General features: G+C 43.7%; 1 protein-coding gene across 1 annotated transcript; it reads right to left on the reverse strand.

The window, feature by feature from the left end:
• Positions 1–113: 113 nt before the first annotated feature.
• Positions 114–15,686, reverse strand: LOC115786671 (TRIO and F-actin-binding protein-like). Its single transcript, XM_030738993.1, has 13 exons — positions 15,617–15,686; positions 15,453–15,530; positions 14,573–14,605; positions 14,293–14,361; positions 14,040–14,129; positions 13,779–13,873; positions 12,931–13,573; positions 12,534–12,768; positions 2,968–3,079; positions 2,659–2,842; positions 2,354–2,467; positions 405–491; positions 114–296 (listed from the first exon to the last, which is right to left on the reverse strand). The coding sequence occupies exons 3-13, from the start codon at positions 14,597–14,599 to the stop codon at positions 150–152; spliced, it is 1,803 nt and encodes a 600-aa protein (XP_030594853.1). The 5' UTR covers positions 14,600–14,605; positions 15,453–15,530; positions 15,617–15,686; the 3' UTR covers positions 114–149.
• Between the last annotated feature and the right edge of the window lie 4,622 nt (positions 15,687–20,308).

Consider the following 20,308-nt stretch of genomic DNA (forward strand, 5'->3'; position numbering starts at 1 on the left):
TTATGTGGAAAACACTTGTTGTTATTTAATCTTAAGAGCCATAATTTTTTAATTATCTTAGGCTTATCGAGTCATGATAACACATATTGTCATTGTATTTTGTATTGGCCATTTATTTGTCAAAAAAAATACATTTTTAAGGGTTCTCCTCAGGTCTGTCTTGCGCCCTCCTGAAGGGCAGCATTGGCCAGTCTCAAGTGTTCATTGAGTGAGCCCATCTCCAGCTGACCACGTCCCCTCGCATCGCTCAGCTCGACATACGCCTCCTTAAAACGCCCGTAAGCTGCTTCTTTCTCCTGGAATAAGAACAAGACAAATCATCGTCAAGCAAATTAACGTTCTAAATTTACAACACGCAGGGCTTTATTTCTGTACGATCCAAGAGATCAAACTGTAAAACATACCTTTGTAAGCGACTGCACTTCATTCTGTAGACAGCTGATTTCTTTTTTAAGATACTGAACTTCATTTTCTTTTGCTCTTAGTAGCGTCTGTAAGACATTAAACGTGACCTCTTACTATCACCAATTAAATCAGATGTAGACTGCAACTCAACAAAAATCAGTTCACATGTGATAACTGTTTTATATAAGCACTATATTTATATAGTTGTGGTTCACACATTTGTTTAACATCCCTGGTTCAATCCTGGCAGAGGACATATCTCTTTGGGGTTGTATCAGGAGTGGCATGCCTTCCAGATCAAATGTGGAGCTACATACTTCTTTACATTTTAAATAGTCACTAGCCACTTCATTAGGTACACCTGTTCAACTGCTTATTAACACATCTAATCAGCCAATCACACAACAGCAACTCAATGCATTCATTCATGTAGACATTCGAGACAGTCTGCTGAAGTACAAACTGACATCAGAATGTGGAAGAAAAATGATTCAAGTGATTTTTAATGTTGTAATGTTGGCAGATCTGGTCTGAGTATCTCAGAAACTGATGGCCTTTTGATGGGATTTTCCCACACAGCCATCTCCACGGCTTACAGAGAATGGTCCGAAAAAAGAGAAAATACTCAGTGAGCAGCATTTCTCTGGGCAAAAATGCCTTGTTAAAGCCAGAGGTCAAATGCCAGATTTCTTTGAGGTGATAGCTAAAAGTAACTCAAATAACCACTCATTACAACCAATGAATGTAAGTATGTGTGAATGCATAACCCTTTGAAGGTTGAAGCAGATGGGCAACCGCAGCAGAAGACCACACTGTGCGAATTGTATCCTCAGTTTACACAGGCTCACCAAAACCGGACAATAGAAGATTGGAAAAACGTTGCCAAGTCTGATGAGTCTGCTGAAACATTTGGATGGCTGGGTCGGAATTTGGTGTAAATAACATGAAAACATGGATCCATCCTTGCCGTGTCTCAGGACTTCGGGGTGGTTGTCTCATGGTACTGGGAATATTTTCTTTGCACATTTTGTGCCACTTAGTACCAACTGAACATTGTTTATACACCACAGCCTACCTGAGTATTGTTGCTGACCATGCCCATCCCTTTATGGCGACAGTGCACCCATCTTCTGATGGCTGCTTCCAGCAGGATAACACACCATGTCACAAAGGTCAGATTGTCTCAAACTGGTTTCTTGAACACGACAATGAGTTCACTGTACTCAAATGGCCTTCACAGTCATTAGATCTCAAACCAACAGATCACCTTTGAGATGTGGTGGAACACGAGATTGGCATTATGGATGTGCAGCTGTCAAATCTGGAGCAGCTGTGTGATCAGGTCAATATGGACCAAAATCTGAGGACCTTGTTGAATCTATACTATTAAAAATTGAGGCACTTCCGAAGGGAAAAGGGGTACAACCTTGTATAAGTTGTACATAATAAAATGTATATTACTTTACTCTCAGTAACATGGTAGAAAATAATATCCATCAGATTTTTAGTTATCAGTTTACAGTGTGATAAATACAAAAACATTTGACTGGCAGGAACCAAAGAAAATGAAATGGCTCTAAACACATCATAGATGTGTGCAAAGTCACCACTGGTTGATTCCCCAGAGATCTGCAGGATGATATACTTTATTTCAGCCTATAGGTGGCAGTATGTGCTGCACCAGAATGCAGCAGAATGCTTAACACAAATGAGGCCAAGAAACAGGTGACAGTGTTGCTGCAGGGGGTCATTAGTGAGGATATAAGACAAAACAAAATCACACAGCGCATGCATCAGATGTCGCTGTGAGGTTCCCAATGATGACCGTGACCTCAACATTTGTCCTTTAATATTTCCGCGTGCAGTAAATAAAGCTGGTTTTAGGGGGCAAAGATATTTTCGTTTTATCTCTTTTCATTTCAGACAATAAAGACTGTGTAATCCATACCTCCAATTCTGACGCAGTGCGCTCAGTGTTGCAAAGGGATACCACGTCCGACCTCTGACCTGTGATAAAATACCGCATACGGCTGATCTCTTCCACCAGTTTGGCCTTGAGGTCCTGGAATAGACATGTTCAGCTCAGATTATGAAGAAATATTGCAAACTTGTATGCTTGTGTATTATGTTGCCTTATTATGTAACCTTGCAAGAATTAAAAAAAAAAGAGGACATGAAGGTAATCATTTCACTTTCTATCAGCTCATAGTGTACTGTATTCAATTCAGTTTTTAACAGGGCATGTACAGAAACCTGGTTCTCTCTTCTGAGCTGCTCCAGCTCCTTCTCCTTGTGTCCAAGCTCAGACTCTCGACTCTTGCTGTTCTGTTCAGTGCGGCTCAGCTCTAGGCACTTCTGAGAGTAGCGCTCTGACAGCACATCTAATTCAGTGTGCAGAATGTCCGCCTGGGGCCTGACACACACAAATGCACGAGTTCTGGAGTAAATTATAATGCATCACACAAGGGGTATGGTCAAGTGCAGAACATCTTAAGCCTGTGGTGACAGCTTGTGAGAGGAAGCTGCTGTTAAGATGATAACAGAGGGCTATAATACACTTACATCTTCCCTTGGTATGGTGAATCCACATGTGCTGCTCCTCCAAACAACTTCCTGGCCCTCTCCAACTCTCTCTCCAGTTCCTCTCTATGAGCTGCTCTCAGTGCTTCCATAGCTTTGATGAACAGTTAGTTAGCTAGTTAATGAATTTACTACACAGCTTTAAAACAAGAACAATATTTTAAAGTCTTCACCAGTCATCACTGGTGCATGTTTGTATTTTTCCAGCAGCCAGATATCTTAGTGTTACACTTTTATATGATTTCATTTCTGCTCTTAGACATTATTGCAATGGGCACAAAATGCCACCATTAATGAGATCAACTACAAATATTATCTCTGCATGATCTAACCTGTAATGCTTGCCATCCTCTAGTGTTATACTTTACATATATTTTCTTCATCCTACACAGTGCTGTTTGTTTTTGTACTGGAGCCCACTGATGACACGTGCACAGCTGAGTTGTGGCTGGTTTCTGTGGTTATGTAACTACTGGTATTATGGTGGCAAGTTTGAATACATCAATCAGCTATACAATACAGCTATACAATACATACAATTAAACTGCATGGCTGCATGAACGTGGGATATTCTCTTGAATATTTCTTGTGCTGTTTTCTATAAAAAAAATTGTAATTTAAGCAGTGGTAATGTGACCACATTTGTACAATGCTGCCACCTAGTGGACCTTTTATTTTATTTTTAATGGAATAGATTTGTAGCTAATCAGTGAAAGCAGTTGGTTACAGGGAAAGCAGCTAAGCGCATGGTGCAAAAGAGTGCCCTTTCTTACGCTTGTGCCTTGGACACATTTGTCTGTAAGTAGTTCATGCATTAGTTCTGACTATGTTTTCTACTATTTGTTAGTCTTCTGATGTTTTATTTTGGATAATTTTATAGTTGCTATTCTTGTTAAGCTAGCCTGTTAAGTTGGGGAATGTTCTACATGTATAGTTAGCTGCTTAGTAATGTGTCATGAGGAGTCCATTACAGTGTGTGTATATTAATATATGATTATGTTTCTGTATTTTTTCAGTTTTACACTGGCGACACTTCTTAATTAAACTGTGCAAAGCCAAGCAAGGACTTGTGAGTTTATTGGAGTATCAAAGTGTTAACTAGCTGTCTAGCTCTGCCAGAAACGCACTGCGAGGGCAGCATAGTAAAAAGACACTTACGCAGCGGGCTCAAGCACAACAAGGGAAAACTCAGGCACCATGAGTCTACGCTCAGGCAAGTCCTATGCTAAGGAATATAGTCTGGCTACTGAGCAGCAACCACATGCAGTAAGTCAAGATGTAGAAGCCTGCGATCCACCTGACAAGGAGGAGCCTCCCCATACACATGATACTAAATCACAGTATTCCAAGAAGTCTTCTAAGTCGTCGCAGCAGTCCAGTAAAGCATCAAAGTCCACAGCAGCTTCAGCCACCAGAGCACGTGCTAAGCCAAAGGCAGCTCGAGCTCAGCTGGTATTTGCAGAGAAGGAAGCCAGTGTTATGAAGCAAAAAGCTGACCTCGAAGCTAGTCTCCACATTCTCCACAGCCAAAAGATTGTGGCAGCTGCAGAGGCTGAAGCTTCAGCTTATGAAGATGAGGAAGTTGAAAGCGGGGAGAAGCATTACAAACTACATGTTCCAGAAAAGCCTCTCAGCCCAGCTGAACGCACAAGCGATTATATTCAACAGCACTCAGAGTTGTTTGGCAGAGAATCATCCTCCAAACAAATGCCAGCGGACTCTGTAAAATGTAATCCAATCACTCCCCAGAAGCACAAACATCCAAGTTTGAAAGACTTTGAGACAAAGGAAAAAGAACAAGGGAAGACACCTCCATCCAACCCTTACCGTCAAAGGTCTCAGCTGGTTAGCTTGCCCAATAGGGGGTCTGAACCTGAGCCACACAGTGCACAGGAGCTTGCTCGATATCTCATGCGCAGGGAGTTTGTGACTTCGGGGCTTTTGGAATTTGATGACCGACCCGAACACTACTGGTCATGGAAAGCATCTTTTGTTGGTGCCACTCAGGACTTAAATCTTTCAGCCAGGGAAGAATTAGACTTGCTGGTCAAGTGGCTGGGAGCAGAGTCAGCAGAACAGGCACGGAGAATACGTTCAGTGCACATTCTCAATCCCTCAGCAGGTCTCAACATGGTGTGGCAACGTCTGGAAGAATGCTATGGGACAGCAGAAGTCATAGAAAATGCGCTGCTTAAGAAGATAGAAAATTTTCCTAAGCTAACCAATAAAGACAACGACAAACTGCGGGAACTAGGGGACATCCTTCTTGAACTGGAGTGTGCTAAAGAAGAAGGATTCCTACCCGGTCTGGCATATTTAGACACTGCTCGTGGTGTAAACCCTATAGTCGAGAAATTACCGTACAGCCTGCAAGAGAGATGGGTTACTCAAGGATCCAAATACAAAGAGGACTATGGGGTAGCATTCCCACCTTTTTCTTATTTCTCACAATTTGTCCGGCAGCAGGCCAAGGTTAGAAATGATCCTAGCTTTGCTTTCTCCGCTTCAACCAGTCACATACCTGCAAGGACAGAAAAGGCCACAAAATACAGTAACAAAGCTTCCGTAAGTGTGCGCAAGACAGAGATCTCTTCCGAGACCACAGATTGTGGTATCCTTTCTACTGGAAAGAAAGGGATTGAGCCAGATAGAGAGTGTCCAATCCACAAAAAGCCTCACCCGCTTAAAAAATGCAGAAGCTTTAGAAGCAAGCCATTAGAAGAACGCAAGGCATATCTGAAAGAACACCGTATTTGCTTTAGATGCTGTGGATCAACACAACATATGGCTAAAGACTGCAAGGTGGCAATCACATGTTTTGAGTGTAACAGTAATGGCCATATCACAGCTCTACACCCTAGTCCACCTCCAGTGGTTAAAGGAAATACCGTGGTGGAGAAGGAGGAAAACGAGGAGCATGCAGAGAGGACATCTTCAGTCACATCTAAGTGTACAGAGGTTTGCGGGGATATGGGGAGCCCTCGTTCATGTGCTAAGATCTGTTTAGTTAAAGTATATCCAGCAGGGAAAAGAGGAGAAGCTATCAAGATGTATGCGGTGCTGGATGAGCAAAGTAACAAATCACTTGCAAGGACAGAATTCTTCCAGCTCTTTGACATCAAGGCCAGTCCACTTCCATACACATTAAAAACGTGTGCAGGAACAGTGGAGGCCTCAGGCAGAAGAGGCAACAACTTTGTGCTTGAATCAGTGGATGGAAAACTACAGCTTCCTCTCCCCACTTTAATTGAATGTGACATGGTGCCAGATGATCGATCGGAGATTCCGACCCCTGAGGTTGTGCAGCATCACCCACACCTACGGCCAGTTGCCAATAAGATTCCAGAGGTGGACCCCGACACTCCAATCCTTCTCCTCTTGGGAAGAGATATCCTAAGGGTGCATAAGGTAAGGGAGCACATCAATGGGCCTCACAATACTCCTTATGCGCAGCGGCTTGACCTGGGCTGGGTCATCGTGGGAGAAGCTTGTCTGGGTGCAGTGCACAGACCAGAGAAAGTAAACGTGTACAAAGCAAATGTGCTACATAACGGTCGCACATCCTTCCTCAGTCCATGTCCAAACAATATTCAGATAAAGGAGGACTATGGCAACATCTTACATCAGCCCACCACTGTTAACAGTGCAGAAAAGAGAGGCCGTTCTCAGAACACAGATAGCTTTGGATGCTCAGTGTTTGAGAGGTCTAAGGATGATGACAAACCAGCATTATCGGTGGATGATAAGACCTTCCTGGACATCATGGACAAAGAAGTTTATCAGAATGAGGAGCACAGCTGGGTGGCGCCCTTACCATTTCGTACTCCTAGACAACGCCTTCCAAGCAATAGGGAGCAGGCAGTAAAGCGTCTCCGTTCACTCAGGAAGACACTGGAGAGAAAGGCGGAAATGAAAACTCACTACATAGAGTTTATGCAGAAAACACTTGACAGTGAGCAAGCTGAGCTAGCACCACCTATGGAGGAAGAGAAAGAACACTGGTATCTGCCAGCATTCGGTGTGTATCACCCAAGGAAACCAGAGCAGATAAGAGTCGTATTTGATTCAAGTGCTGAGTGTGAAGGCGTGTCTCTGAATGATGTACTCCTCAAGGGCCCAGATTTAAACAATACTTTGTTGGGAGTTCTTCTGCGGTTTCGCAAAGAGGCTGTAGCTATCAGTGCAGATGTGCAACAAATGTTTTATTGTTTCATTGTCAGAGAGGACCACAGAGACTATCTTCGTTACCTCTGGTACAAGGACAGTGATCTCAACACAAATATGGTAGAGTACAGGATGAAAGTGCATGTGTTTGGAAACACTCCATCCCCTGCCGTGGCCATATATTGCATGAGACGTGCTGCAGAGAAGGGTGAAAAAGAATACGGTTCTGATGCAAGGCAGTTTGTGGAGAGGCAGTTTTATATGGATGATGGCCTTACATCAGTTTCCACACCAGAAAAGGCAATAGATCTCCTGGCAAGAACTACGCAGATGCTAGCAGCATCCAATCTGAGGCTACACAAGGTGGCATCAAACAGTGGGCAGGTGATGGAAGCCTTTCCTGTGGAAGATCGTGCAAAAGACTTGAAGGATTTGGAGCTTGGTGTGGACCCTCTTCCTCTACAACGTAGCCTAGGACTCTACTGGAACCTGGAAACAGACAGCTTCACATTTCAGGTATCCCAGGAGGAGAAGCCATTTACTCGAAGAGGTGTGCTGTCCACAGTGAACAGCCTGTACGACCCTCTAGGGTTTGTGGCTCCAGTAGTAATGCAAGGAAAAGCATTAGTCCGGGAACTCTCACGTGGAAGTACTGACTGGGACACTCCGCTTCCTCCAGACAAGCAAGATGAGTGGAACACATGGAAAGACTCTCTGAAGGCCTTGAAAAACCTGTCCATAAAGAGATGCTATATTCCTGTCTCACTGTCTTCAGCACAGACAAAGGAGCTGTACATTTTCTCAGATGCTTCGATAATGGCAATAGGAGCAGTAGCCTACTTGAGAGCAAGAGATTGTAATGGGGAAAATCATGTTGGATTCGTCATGGGAAAGTCCAAGTTAGCCCCGTGCCCAGCTCCTACCATTCCACGCCTTGAGCTTTGTGCAGCTGTGCTGGCTGTACAGTTGTATGAACAGATCAGAGATGAGCTTGATATCCAAATGGATACTGTGAGGTTCTTTACTGACAGCAGGATTGTACTTGGATATATTCACAACTCCAAAAGAAGATTTTACGTCTATGTGGCAAACCGGGTTGCTCGCATCAGACAATGTACCCATCCTGATCAGTGGTGCTACATCCCTACAAACCAGAATCCTGCAGACCATGCAACCAGGCGTACATCAGCAGAACAACTGCAACAGAGCAGCTGGCTGTCAGGACCCAGTTTTATAACTTGTGACAGTGCAGAGGGGGTTCCTGAACCCTGTTTTTGCTCTCTTGTGAATCCTGACACGGATGCAGAAATCCGACCTGAAGTCACAATCATGATCACCAGAACCATTGGGGCCCAATTAGGGTCACGACGCTTTGAGCGATTCTCAAACTGGAGAAAACTCTGTGGTGTTACAGCCAAACTGATTCACGTTGCAGCGTCCTTTAAAGAAAATCAGCAAGGAACAAAAGACAAAGGCTGGAAATGTTTCAGAGATAGGCCAACCCTGATGGAGCTCTCACAAGCCAAGATAGTGATTATACGTGCGGTGCAACAAGATGTCTTTAAAGAAGACTTAAAGTGTATCAAGGAGGGAAAGCCATGTAACAAGCAAAGCCAGCTCAGAAAGCTAAATCCTGTGACAGATGATAATGGTTTACTTCGGGTTGGAGGTCGCATATCGTGTGCAGACCTCTCAACAGAAGAAAAACATCCTCTGATCATTCCACACACTCATCATATTGCCACACTGCTTGTGAGATTCTATCATGAGCAAGTATCTCACCAAGGACGCCATATAACAGAGGGAGCAATCAGAGTGGCTGGATACTGGATTATTGGTGGGAAACGGCTCGTGTCCTCTATTATACACAAATGTGTTATTTGTCGCAAATTGCGTGGGAAATTTCAAGAACAGAGGATGGCAGATTTGCCAGTTGACAGACTCACACCCGAGCCTCCATTTACAAATGTAGGCCTTGATGTGTTTGGACCCTGGACCGTCATTACACGTCGTACAAGAGGAGGGAGTGCGGACAGCAAGCGTTGGGCAGTACTCTTCACCTGTATGGCAACCAGAGCTGTACACATTGAGCTGATTGAGTCCATGTCAACTGACAGCTTCATTAATGCACTGAGAAGGTTTTTTGCTATCCGAGGCCCATGCAAACTCCTTCGTTCTGACAGGGGAACAAACTTTGTGGGTGCCTGTAAGGAATTGAGCATCAGCACACAAGATTCAGCAGTAAAAACCTACCTCCAAAACAAGGGATGCACATGGGTATTTAACCCACCACATTCATCACATATGGGGGGTTCATGGGAAAGGCTCATAGGTGTCGCTAGGCGCATTTTGGATGCAATGCTGCTTCAGACAGGCCAGATGCGCCTCACAGATGAGGTCTTGAGCACCCTCATGGCTGAAGTCATGGCAATCATGAATTCAAGACCCCTGGTTCCTGTGTCTACTGACCCAGACATGCCTACAGTCCTCACCCCAGCAATGCTTCTGACACAAAAGACAAATCCTGTTGCAGCCCCCTCTGGAAAGTTCCAAATGGCTGACCTGCATGGTAAGCAGTGGAAGCAGGTCCAGTGTCTCGCAGACACTTTTTGGAAAAGATGGAAAGGGCAATATTTGTCCACTCTACAAAGTCGTAGAAAATGGATTCAAGGAAAGCCAAATATCAAAGTGGGAGATGTCGTCTTACTCAAAGACACCCAAGCTCACAGAAATGAATGGCCAGTAGGGGTGGTTGTTAAAACCCTGCCAAGCAAGGACCAGGCTATTCGCAAAGTGGAGGTGAAGATTGTGAAGGAAGGAACTGTCAAGGTTTTCCTGAGACCAGTTTCAGAACTTGTAGTCCTAATTTCTGAGGAAAATTGAACAAAAACAGAAGAGATTTCAGTTTCCTAATTAGAGACATTTCTTTAGTTTGATAGTGGCATGATAACATCATGCCAAGCGGGGAGTGTGCTGTTTTCTATAAAAAAAATTGTAATTTAAGCAGTGGTAATGTGACCACATTTGTACAATGCTGCCACCTAGTGGACCTTTTATTTTATTTTTAATGGAATAGATTTGTAGCTAATCAGTGAAAGCAGTTGGTTACAGGGAAAGCAGCTAAGCGCATGGTGCAAAAGAGTGCCCTTTCTTACGCTTGTGCCTTGGACACATTTGTCTGTAAGTAGTTCATGCATTAGTTCTGACTATGTTTTCTACTATTTGTTAGTCTTCTGATGTTTTATTTTGGATAATTTTATAGTTGCTATTCTTGTTAAGCTAGCCTGTTAAGTTGGGGAATGTTCTACATGTATAGTTAGCTGCTTAGTAATGTGTCATGAGGAGTCCATTACAGTGTGTGTATATTAATATATGATTATGTTTCTGTATTTTTTCAGTTTTACACTGGCGACACTTCTTAATTAAACTGTGCAAAGCCAAGCAAGGACTTGTGAGTTTATTGGAGTATCAAAGTGTTAACTAGCTGTCTAGCTCTGCCAGAAACGCACTGCGAGGGCAGCATATTTCTCATATGTATGAGATGATGTCATGAATCAATGGACACCTTAAATATCAATTTGATTGCTTTGCAAATCTATTAATGTCTTTCTTGAATGAAATACACTTAAGTGGAGGTCCTCAGAAGTTTACATGAATTAATTAATCTGTTTCTTCACTTAGAGGAAAAATAAAGTAGTGCGCTTTCCAGTGCGCTCCTTCACCACTACACTTTGTCTTTCGACCATCCATCCATCCATCCATCCATTTATTTATTTTCTTCCGCTTATTCGGGGCAGGGTCCTGGGGCCACCTCCTCCAGCTCAACTGGGGGAACACTGCGGCATTCCCAGGCCAGCTGAGAGATATAATCTCCCCAGCTTGTCCTGGGTCTGCCTACCCTCCCAGTAGAACGTGCCCAGAACACCTCACCCAAGAGGCGACCAGGAGGAACCATAATCAGATGTCTGAACCACCTCAACTGTCTCCTTTTGATGTGGAGGAGTAGAGGCTGTACTCTGAGCCCCACCCGAATGACTGCACTCCTCACCCTATCTTTAAGGGAGAGGGCAGCCACCCTTCAAAGGAGGCTTATTTCTGCCGCTTGTGTCTGCCATCTTGTTCTTTCGGTCACTACCCAATGATTGTGACCATAGGTGAGGGTAGGAACGTAGATTGACCAGTAAATGGACAGCTTCACTCTCACGCTCAGCTCCCTCTTCACCACAACAGACCATAGCATCCACATCACTGCAGCTGCAGTCTGTCAATCTCCCACTCCCTTCTCCCGTCACTCATGAACAAGACCCTCAGATGCTCAAACTCTTGCACCTGGGGCATCAACTCATCCCTGAGCTGGAGTGGGCACTCCACCCCTTTCCGGCTGAGGACCATCACCTCAGACTTAGAGGTGCTAATTTTCATGCCAGCTACTTCACACTCAGCTCCAAACGGTTCCACTGCGAGCTGGAGGCCACCATCTGATGAATCCAACAGGACTGCATCATCAGCGAAAAGCAGAGATGAAATTCTGAGGCCACTAAGGTGGAAGCCTTCTGCCACTTGGCTATGCCTAGAAATTCTGTCCATAAAAATTATGAACAGAATCAGTGAAAAAGGGCAACACTGACGAAGTCCAACAGCCACAGGAAAAGAGTCGGAGTTATTGCCAGCAAGCCAGGCCAAGCTCTTACTGTGGTCGTACAGGAACTGAATGGCCCGCAGCAACAGGCCTGACACCCCATACTCCCACAGCACCCCCACAGGATACCCCAAGGGGCACGATCGAACTCCCACACACACTCGAATATCCTCAAGAGGATCAAGAACTGGTCCAGTGTTCCGTGACCAGGATGAAAACTGCATTGTTCCTCTTTAATCCAAGGTTTGTCTTTCTGCTACCCTCTGATTAAAAACCCTTAAAAGTCATTCTTAGGAGCTCTTGTGATGGCTGAAATGATTTGTACATAACTTTAATCTTTACTAGGATTTAGTTTGAACTGTAAAAGGAAATTCTTAGAGAATTCCCTAACTGGATTAAGCCTCCAAGATAATGGATTGATAGTTGGGTACTACCTCACAGTCATAGATCAAATGTCCTTCATGCCTAAAACAAGATTTTGAGTTTCAAAAGAACAATAAACTGGAATTGGCCTAGTCTAGTATTGTGATGTAAATGAAGAAATCAAGTCTTATGATATGACTCTGTAATATGCATATATAGGAAGTATCAGAAATTTTTTGTTGTTAGAAACTGTTGTCCAAGATTTATAAATTCCATTTTTAGAGGTAAATAAACAGTGTTCTATCAACGCCCTGCAGAGAATAAGAAACAAACCCTTGTGTTTAGCTCAAACTGGGGTTGCTGTTCATACTTCCTGACTCACCTTTCGCAGCTGCCTGGCTCTCCTCCTGTAGCATCCTGTCTTTTTCCTCCTCCAACATTCTTATCTCCTTGGCATGGTTCTCCTGCAGCTCCTGCAGTGCTTTCCTGTGTGCTACTTCCATGGCTTCCAGTCTGGCCCTACAAGGGGCCCCAGGGCCACAGGGGCTCTCCATCTCTATATCCATGGCTGCACGCTCCTTTTTAATGCTCTCTACCTGTTCTCTAAGAGAAACAGCCTGGGAGATAGATTTACAGAGAATGTATGGGGTACAAAGGAAGGAGGAAAAAGACTAAAATGCAGATCACTGCTGGATATTACTATAATTTTCTTGCCCTGGTAACATTTTAGTGTCTCCAAACACCACTTTTGATTTAAAAGACTTTAGGTTCTCTCTTACCTCTTTTTGGAGAGCTTCAGCTATATTCATTTGAGTGGTCTGGGCGCCATTTATGGATGAAGGAGCCTCCTTTATGTTTGATGTATTGTTTTTTGAACCTGGAACAGACTGGTTGGCCTCTTCGGGTGATGAATGATCTGTCTGAGGAGTAAGTAGAGATGCTGATGCCTGTGGGGTGCTTGACTGATAAGCCTGGGCTCCTATGAGAGACTGTGCGCTCATGTCCTGAACTGACATCGTCTCAAATTCTGCCCACTTCCTGTTAACCTCAAAGTCGATAGTCTCAATAACAGGCACAGGTACACTTCCCTTTTTCAGCTCCATGGACTCCCACCTGCTGCCCATCTCACTGAAGCGGAGCCCCTCCTCAAACCACTTGTTCCTTTCCTCCAGTCGCTTCGCCTGCTCGCGGTCCCAGCCCTCCCCTTCCTCTCTCTGACTGGCTGGAGATAAGTCAGCACCCAGATCTCTGTCTGCTGCTTGGTGGTAGGTTTTGGTCTGGTGGGAGTTTGCAGCTGTGGTGGTGGAGGTGGAAGTGGCAGGTTCATAGCCCGAATCCTTGCAGGTGAACTGAGCAGGGGGTTGGCATGACGACAGTCTCCGGGAGAGGGGGTTCTCTTTCTCGCTGCCGGTGTCTGATTGGCTGAGGTCCGAACGAGGGAAATACAGGAGAGTAGAGTTACACATTCAAAGAAAGATGAGATAGATGGGACTTGTTGCAGGCAGACCACCCAATCATATATTGTCTGCATGTGTTTGCAATGAGTTTTTCTTTTCTTCCTTAACTTCTGAGTAAAGGATCTGAACACTTCCTGCCCCACTGTCTCCCACCATAACATCAGACTCACTGTGTGTTGTGCTGGATTGCCTGCTTTAGTAATTTCAACCAGTTCCTCCGAATTCTGGACGTCACAGCAGAGAGAATGAACACTGCTCCTTTTGTCTGGGGGTGAATAAAAGACACAACCACACACACACAAGTTAAACAGGAAGCAGCCAAACATCTAATTGTCTGGCTGTGAAACTGGGAGTTTCTGACTAATTGACTGACAGTGTGGTGGTGTACTGATCAACACCATGAACAAAGCAAAACTGCTGTAAATACATACTTGTATTTGGAGTCCGTAGTTCTTTTCTACATCACAGTCTGACACATTCATGCAGGATGTCAGGTCGATCTCTCCATCCAGATCATCTGACTGCAGCACGACAAGAGCAGCTTAAGTTTAGTAGAGTCAAATAAGGTCATAACCTCCCCCAACTGGTCTTTAAGTGGCAAAAAAACCTTCCTAAAGCCATTTATTTCCTCTGTGTGAAAACAGTACACCAGAAATGGCTTTAATGTCACACATCAGCTCATACCTCCTCAGCTTCTGAGTCCCGGTAATACTTCAGAGAGGTGTCACCGAGAACAAACCAGTGTTTCCTCCACTGTGGTAAACATGGACAATGATAAATTAATTGCTGTCATGAATATCAAACTCATTCATTTCTACAGTAGGCAGACTCTTAAAGATGTTTCTTGATGATAAGCCATGTTCTTGGTGTTCTGTGCCTGTCTGGCAGGCTTTATGAGGATGTGGTTACAACTAGAAGCAGCACCCTAACATAAAACATAAGATTTTCAAAATGATGCATTTACCTTGCCATGTTCATCGAGCTTGGACATCCACCCCTTCAAGTAACAACATCTGCAATTAAAGTGTTGAGAGCAAAACAGTATCAAACAGCCCTGTTTGTGGTTTGTGTCTCACACTTCATTGTGAAACTAGAGGAAACGGAAACTGTCTGAAACAGACAAATGCGTTCACGAGATAACTAATGTGTGTCTGTAATTCTGAAGCGTGCAGAGAGGTGCAGGCAAAGACAACTATACCACCGAACAGAAACATTCAAAGAGGAAGATGTGTAGTTTCTGTGAACCATCAAACCGTCAAAACAGTGGGGGAATGAATGGGAAAGGGGAACTGACGAGACATTATTAGAATAATAGTGCCAACTGAAAAACACTCACCGTGTATGACATTGCGATCCGTCATGATCGTGATATGTATTGTAGAAAAGGAAAAATAGAGGAATCAAGTTGGAATAAATGCGTGACATGTAAAAAGGAAGTCACAAAAGCGATCTCACACACACACACAGCTGTGTTCACATATTGAAATGCTGTGTGAACTTCTAAAAAAGTTTTCGACATTGAAACAGCAACATTTTTCAGTGTTTCATTTTGTGGTCATCCATCAGTGCACACTGACTCAGCTGTTTTAGTCGTGACAATGCAACACTGCAAGTGCAGGAAATGTTAACTGAAACTAACCTGGAGTCTAATAATAAAGATGATAAATCAAATGAACACGCTGCCCTAAAACACAGTGCTAGCTAAAGGATTTTTCCTGCAAGTGTGAGTCTGTGCAAGAGGCTGAAATAAACATCTTATATCTGTCTTACAATGAATGCATGAATGACCCATTTTCCTCCAAATGCTCATGTGATATATACAGATGGCATGAGACAGCACTCACCTGTGTCTGCAGACGTTCAGGAGGAGCTCGCTCCTTCACCTTGGAGGATCTGTGTTTTCCTCTTTGGCTATCTGAGGTCTTTGATGGATTAAACAGACAGGACTTTCTTGGCTTTTTCAGCACACTTGTTTGTGGTAAACATGCCTGCGGTGACTGCATCTTACCTGCGTTTGAAGAGATGCTGCTGATTGTCTTCGAGATGGCTGTCCATTCTCAAAGTCTCGACATTTCTCCCGTCTGTCTCGCCCTCTCTCTCTGCCTCTCCCCCTCTGATCTGACTCCAGCCTTGAACTGTAGATGCCTATTTCGTCTTGATACCTTCCAGTTAAAGTGTAGAGGAAATGAAAAGAGGAAACACATTTGTGAACTTTTTATAGATCTCTGCAAAAGGCTCAGGAGCACGTTTATTTTCTTAGGCCATAAATGACCCCTAGTCATCTCAAAGCACATTTTCAAAGGTTTGAAGCGATACAAAGATGTATGTACCTTAGGATTGTAATTTTGCCTCTGTACACTACTACAGTAGATTTTAGTGCATTGCTGTGGACTTTTAGCTTTACTTCAATGGGTTGAACAAAAATATTACATTAACTGTGAATTACAACCATTTTTATACCATTTTCACAGACTGCCAATGGAATGGGTCACTACTGTTTATTGATGATGTGACTGCTGATAGAAGTAGTAGGATAAATTGTGAAGTGTACAGGACTATACTCTCTGATGTTTCTCAAGGCAAAGAAAGAAAGAAAGAAAGAAAGAAAGAAAGAAAGAAAGAAAGAAAGAAAGAAAGAAAGAAAGAAAGAAAGAAAGAAAGGGATATTATTCAATGGCCAAGTCAGTCAGCTGATCTCATCAGAGCCCATTTTCAGTTACTTGAGATAAAAGTGAAGGCAGAGAGCACCAACAACAAACAGCAACTGAAGGTGACTTCATTAAAGATGTGGCAGAGCATCTCAAAGTAGCAAATGCAGCATTTGTGACTTTAGGCAGTCACTGACTACAAAGGATTTCCATCCACAAGTTCCTTTTAATGGAGACTGAGTTGGGCAAGTCTATAAAGTGCTGTAATTGCTGGTCTTGGTGGCTGTAACATTACAACTGAAGGTGTATAAGGCTTAAACTGTGGTAAGAAAACTTAGGTAAATATAGTTACAATGGCATATTTTGACTACCCTGTGCATTTCAAAACCATTTTCAAAACCAGTCTGTTTGGATGGGCTGATTTTTTTGTGTGTGTGTGTGTGTGTGTGTGTGTGTCCAACCACATTTTGATTTCTGTCTAGGCATTTATGTAGGGCCCAATTACTTCTTTAAACAGGGGCCAGAAGCGTAAGGCCAGCATTGATACAATGCCATACCACCAACCTGTGTGTCCTGAGTCTCTGGTCTCTGCAAGGGCTGGGACTCTGGTTCCTTAGCCTCAGCCCTGGAAATTCTTCCTCTGACTCCACTTGAATCTTGGGAATATCAGCCAGCACTATGTAATCATCTATGGTCATCCCCACCTCAGATTTAGAAAGATTTGGCATGTTTACAACATGTTTACAGTGGCAATGCTGATTTTTATGTTGTCTATGTTCAACAAATAGGCAGTATAAAAGATGTATGCAGCTTCTAGTTCTGAAAAGTGAAGCTAATGCAGCAGTGCCTTAAGGCTGTATTCTTTTAATCGCCACGAGGGGGCGAAATGTGTGGTCGCAAAAAAGCCTTCCAGCCACATAGAAATATATGGCATAACGGACCTTGTACTTGACCTCTGTAAAGACTTCCTGATAAGTTTATTGTGTCAGTTGCTAGTTTGGGTCAAAGAGAATGAAACATTAAGTCCATTTTTGCAAATTTTAGTCATTCTAAGTGTCAGAAAGGGGCATTATCCAGAGTATGTTCATTGGCTAAAAACTTATAATTAATGAGTCATTAGCCAAATCCCTGCTCACATCGCTGCAAACTGAAACATCTTTATTTACCTCCTCAACTTCTACTGGAGCCTTTTTAGGTTCAGAGATCAGCAGGGCATCCATGCCTCGTCTGATGGAGCTTCTGCTTCGGTCATCTCTGTTTTTCCCTACATCGACCTCATCTGTTCTTGTGATTGCAGCTTGAGACAGCGATCCACCTGAGAGGACCTGAGAGCCCATGCCCTGCCTCAATGAAGAGGATCCAGGCGAGGCTGGGGTGCTGAGTAAAGAGTGTGCAGACCCCTGCCATGAGTTTTGTGGGCTCGGCCTGCTGTCTCTGGAGCAGGGTTCCCTCTGTGGGGTGTGGCTGGTACTGTAGCCATTCCTGGATGGTGACACTTCACGACTGTTGCGAGTCTGAGTGTTGGCCAAGCTGCTGACAGCTGTTCTGGTTTGTGGGGATGTTTGAGATAGTTCATATGAATGTTGCTGAAGAGCTGATGAGCCACGGCGGGAGATAGACTCAAGATTTTTGTACAGTTTCTCAGAGTCCAAACTGTGCCTGTGTGAAGTCTGTGATGGAGTCCCTGATGCTTGGCTATATGCCTTCTTAGCATTATAGTCACCATTCTGCGAAAGTAAAGAGCCTGCACACCTGTGAGAAGGCGTGGTCCTAGAGGGTGAAGTGGTGCGAGAGGTGGTGGACCCCTTCCTGCGGGATGGACTGGACCTGCCTGATGTATGGCAAGAAGGACCATATGATGGAAGCCGTGGGGAACTTTGAGATGAAGCATGAGACTGAGTCTGACTCCTACAGAGGGAACTCCTTCTCTGAGGTCCCACAGGCGATTCAGCAAGCCTGTAGCGTTCTGGACTCACAGAGCTGTGACGTACTGGAGAATTTCTCTGTGAATCAGCTCGTCTAAAGTTTGAGTGGTAGGTGTACCTCTGTGGAGATTCACTTCTCCAAGTTTCCTGCATATACGTTTCCTGATTTCTTCTCTGGGAGGGCACTCCTAGGTTGACATTCCTGTAGGGGACACAGGCTTTGGCCTCGGGAACATAGTTGCTTGGGAGGGGATGCCCCCTCTCGTAGTAACGAACCTGATGTTTGTTGACCTCCTCCATCAGCTGCTCATTATCAGCTCTTCTGTTGGGACAGAAGTAGCCATTCTCTTCTCCCCTATCTCCTCTGGACTCTGAAACTCAGACAAGTTTGTGATTATTGACTTGTAGGCCTGTAAGAGAGGATGGTTTTTGTGTAAAAGATCATAATTAAGCTTAGCTGCATCTGGGATAAAGATGAAGGTGATCAGCTTTGTCTTCAGGAAGGATACCGTATGCCTGTAACTGACCTGATGCCTGGCGGGACCTGTTTCTGCCCCTCCTCTCATCCATCCAGGAGCTTTCAGTGCCTTGTTGGGGAGAGGAGTCCAGTCGTGTCATTTCTCTTTGAGCCACACAGTGCCGCTCCAAGCTGGGGGATCTGCCCCTCTCTGAGGAGTCCAACTGATTCGGAGAGCTGGAAGAAGTAGTAGACAGTCAGTCAATGAGCACACAAGTCTGAGGCCTTTTCATGCACATATAATTGGATGCATTTAAAGCATTTGTTCAGGTTAATGAAAAGGTGCTTTAAGAATGTCTGCACGTGTTTGCTGTGCTGCCATCATAAGAGTTCAATCATTTTTTTTTCTTTCATTAGACCTTTATAATAAAACAAAGAAGGAAATTCATCTTAATCTTTCAAAGGAACTCGAGGTTAAAATTATGCTCAGGAGGGAAAATTATTTTAATCAGTAAAATAGTCCTTGCTCATAGGGCTCATATTTAAAAGTAGAGGAACTCTTGGGGGGTGAGGCTTACAGGGCTGAACTATTCAGAGTGAGCAAATAGTCATCATATGGGACTGGACCATCTACAGGACTGGAGTGGAGTGGTTGTCAGTTGTACAAAAAAATATATTAAAAAATATCTAAACATCACTGCTTTTTCATACATCAGTAGACTAATTTGTAAAGTCTTTGCTGGTTTTTAGTCTGCGGTTGGAAATCTAGATTAGTCTGAAGGAATATTTTACTTCCTTGAAAACAAATCCAGGTGAGACGGCTTTTGCATTAAAAACAATCATCGGATCTACTGCTATGGGAACAGTGTTTGATTAGTGAAGTCTTAAAGGACTAGTTTGGTACAGTTGAGCTCAGGATAGTCAGTGACCTAATTCCTCATGTGATAACACAAATTCACGCACACACAAACACACACATTGAAGTTTTAACAGACTTCCTTGATAAACATAAATTGCTAGAAGAGTGTGTAGAGACTCACCGGTGCTGCTGCAGCTGTGATTAGAGGAAAGTGCGCCGAATATAAACCCTGAGTTATAGTCAGAGACTCTCTGAGATCATTACACTGCGAGAGGACTGTGAACATTCAGTCATTCGCTCACTACCCTGTGAACATAAACCTTGAGTGCTAGTTACTATGGAAATATCACAAGACCAGGTTTGTGTCCTTGAACTAACTCTTAATGATATGCAGATGAAAAATATATGAAATCCTAATGTAATAATTACATTTTGTTATGTTGATTATGCACCTCTTTCTATGCTAAATCCCCAGGCAAGGATGCTTATTGCATCTGCTCTATCAACACGCAGACAGGTTATCCTTGTGGAGCTGCAACACCCAGCACCATTAGTAGACAACCAGGTCGCGTTAGTCCTGAAGGCTCCACTGAGACTAAACTTTTTCCTCAAATACAGAAAGCCAAATAGCGGGTCAACCTCTGAAATCCATTATAATAGAAAAATACAGCAATCATCTCTGATATTCAGCAAGGAAACTTTTTTTTTTTTAAAGTAACAGCCCTTCCAGCTCTAGAATCTGGGGATCAGGAGTGATTTGCTTGTGTTTCATTTCAGTGAGTGGGGCTACACAGTCGCCACTGTGAACAAT

Source organism: Archocentrus centrarchus, chromosome 1 (genome assembly GCF_007364275.1).
Source record: "Archocentrus centrarchus isolate MPI-CPG fArcCen1 chromosome 1, fArcCen1, whole genome shotgun sequence".
Taxonomy (NCBI): Eukaryota; Metazoa; Chordata; class Actinopteri; order Cichliformes; family Cichlidae; genus Archocentrus; species Archocentrus centrarchus.

Bases quoted from the DNA above. Each gene is read 5' to 3' on its own strand.
- LOC115786671 (XM_030738993.1), bottom strand. From the start codon at position 14,599: ATGTCCAAGCTCGATGAACATGGCAAG. The intron at 13,874-14,039 runs GTATGTATTTAC...ATTCACCCCCAG, and splicing joins ACTACGGACTCCAAATACAA to ACAAAAGGAGCAGTGTTCAT. The intron at 12,769-12,930 runs GTAAGAGAGAAC...TCTATCTCCCAG, and splicing joins CTGAAGCTCTCCAAAAAGAG to GCTGTTTCTCTTAGAGAACA.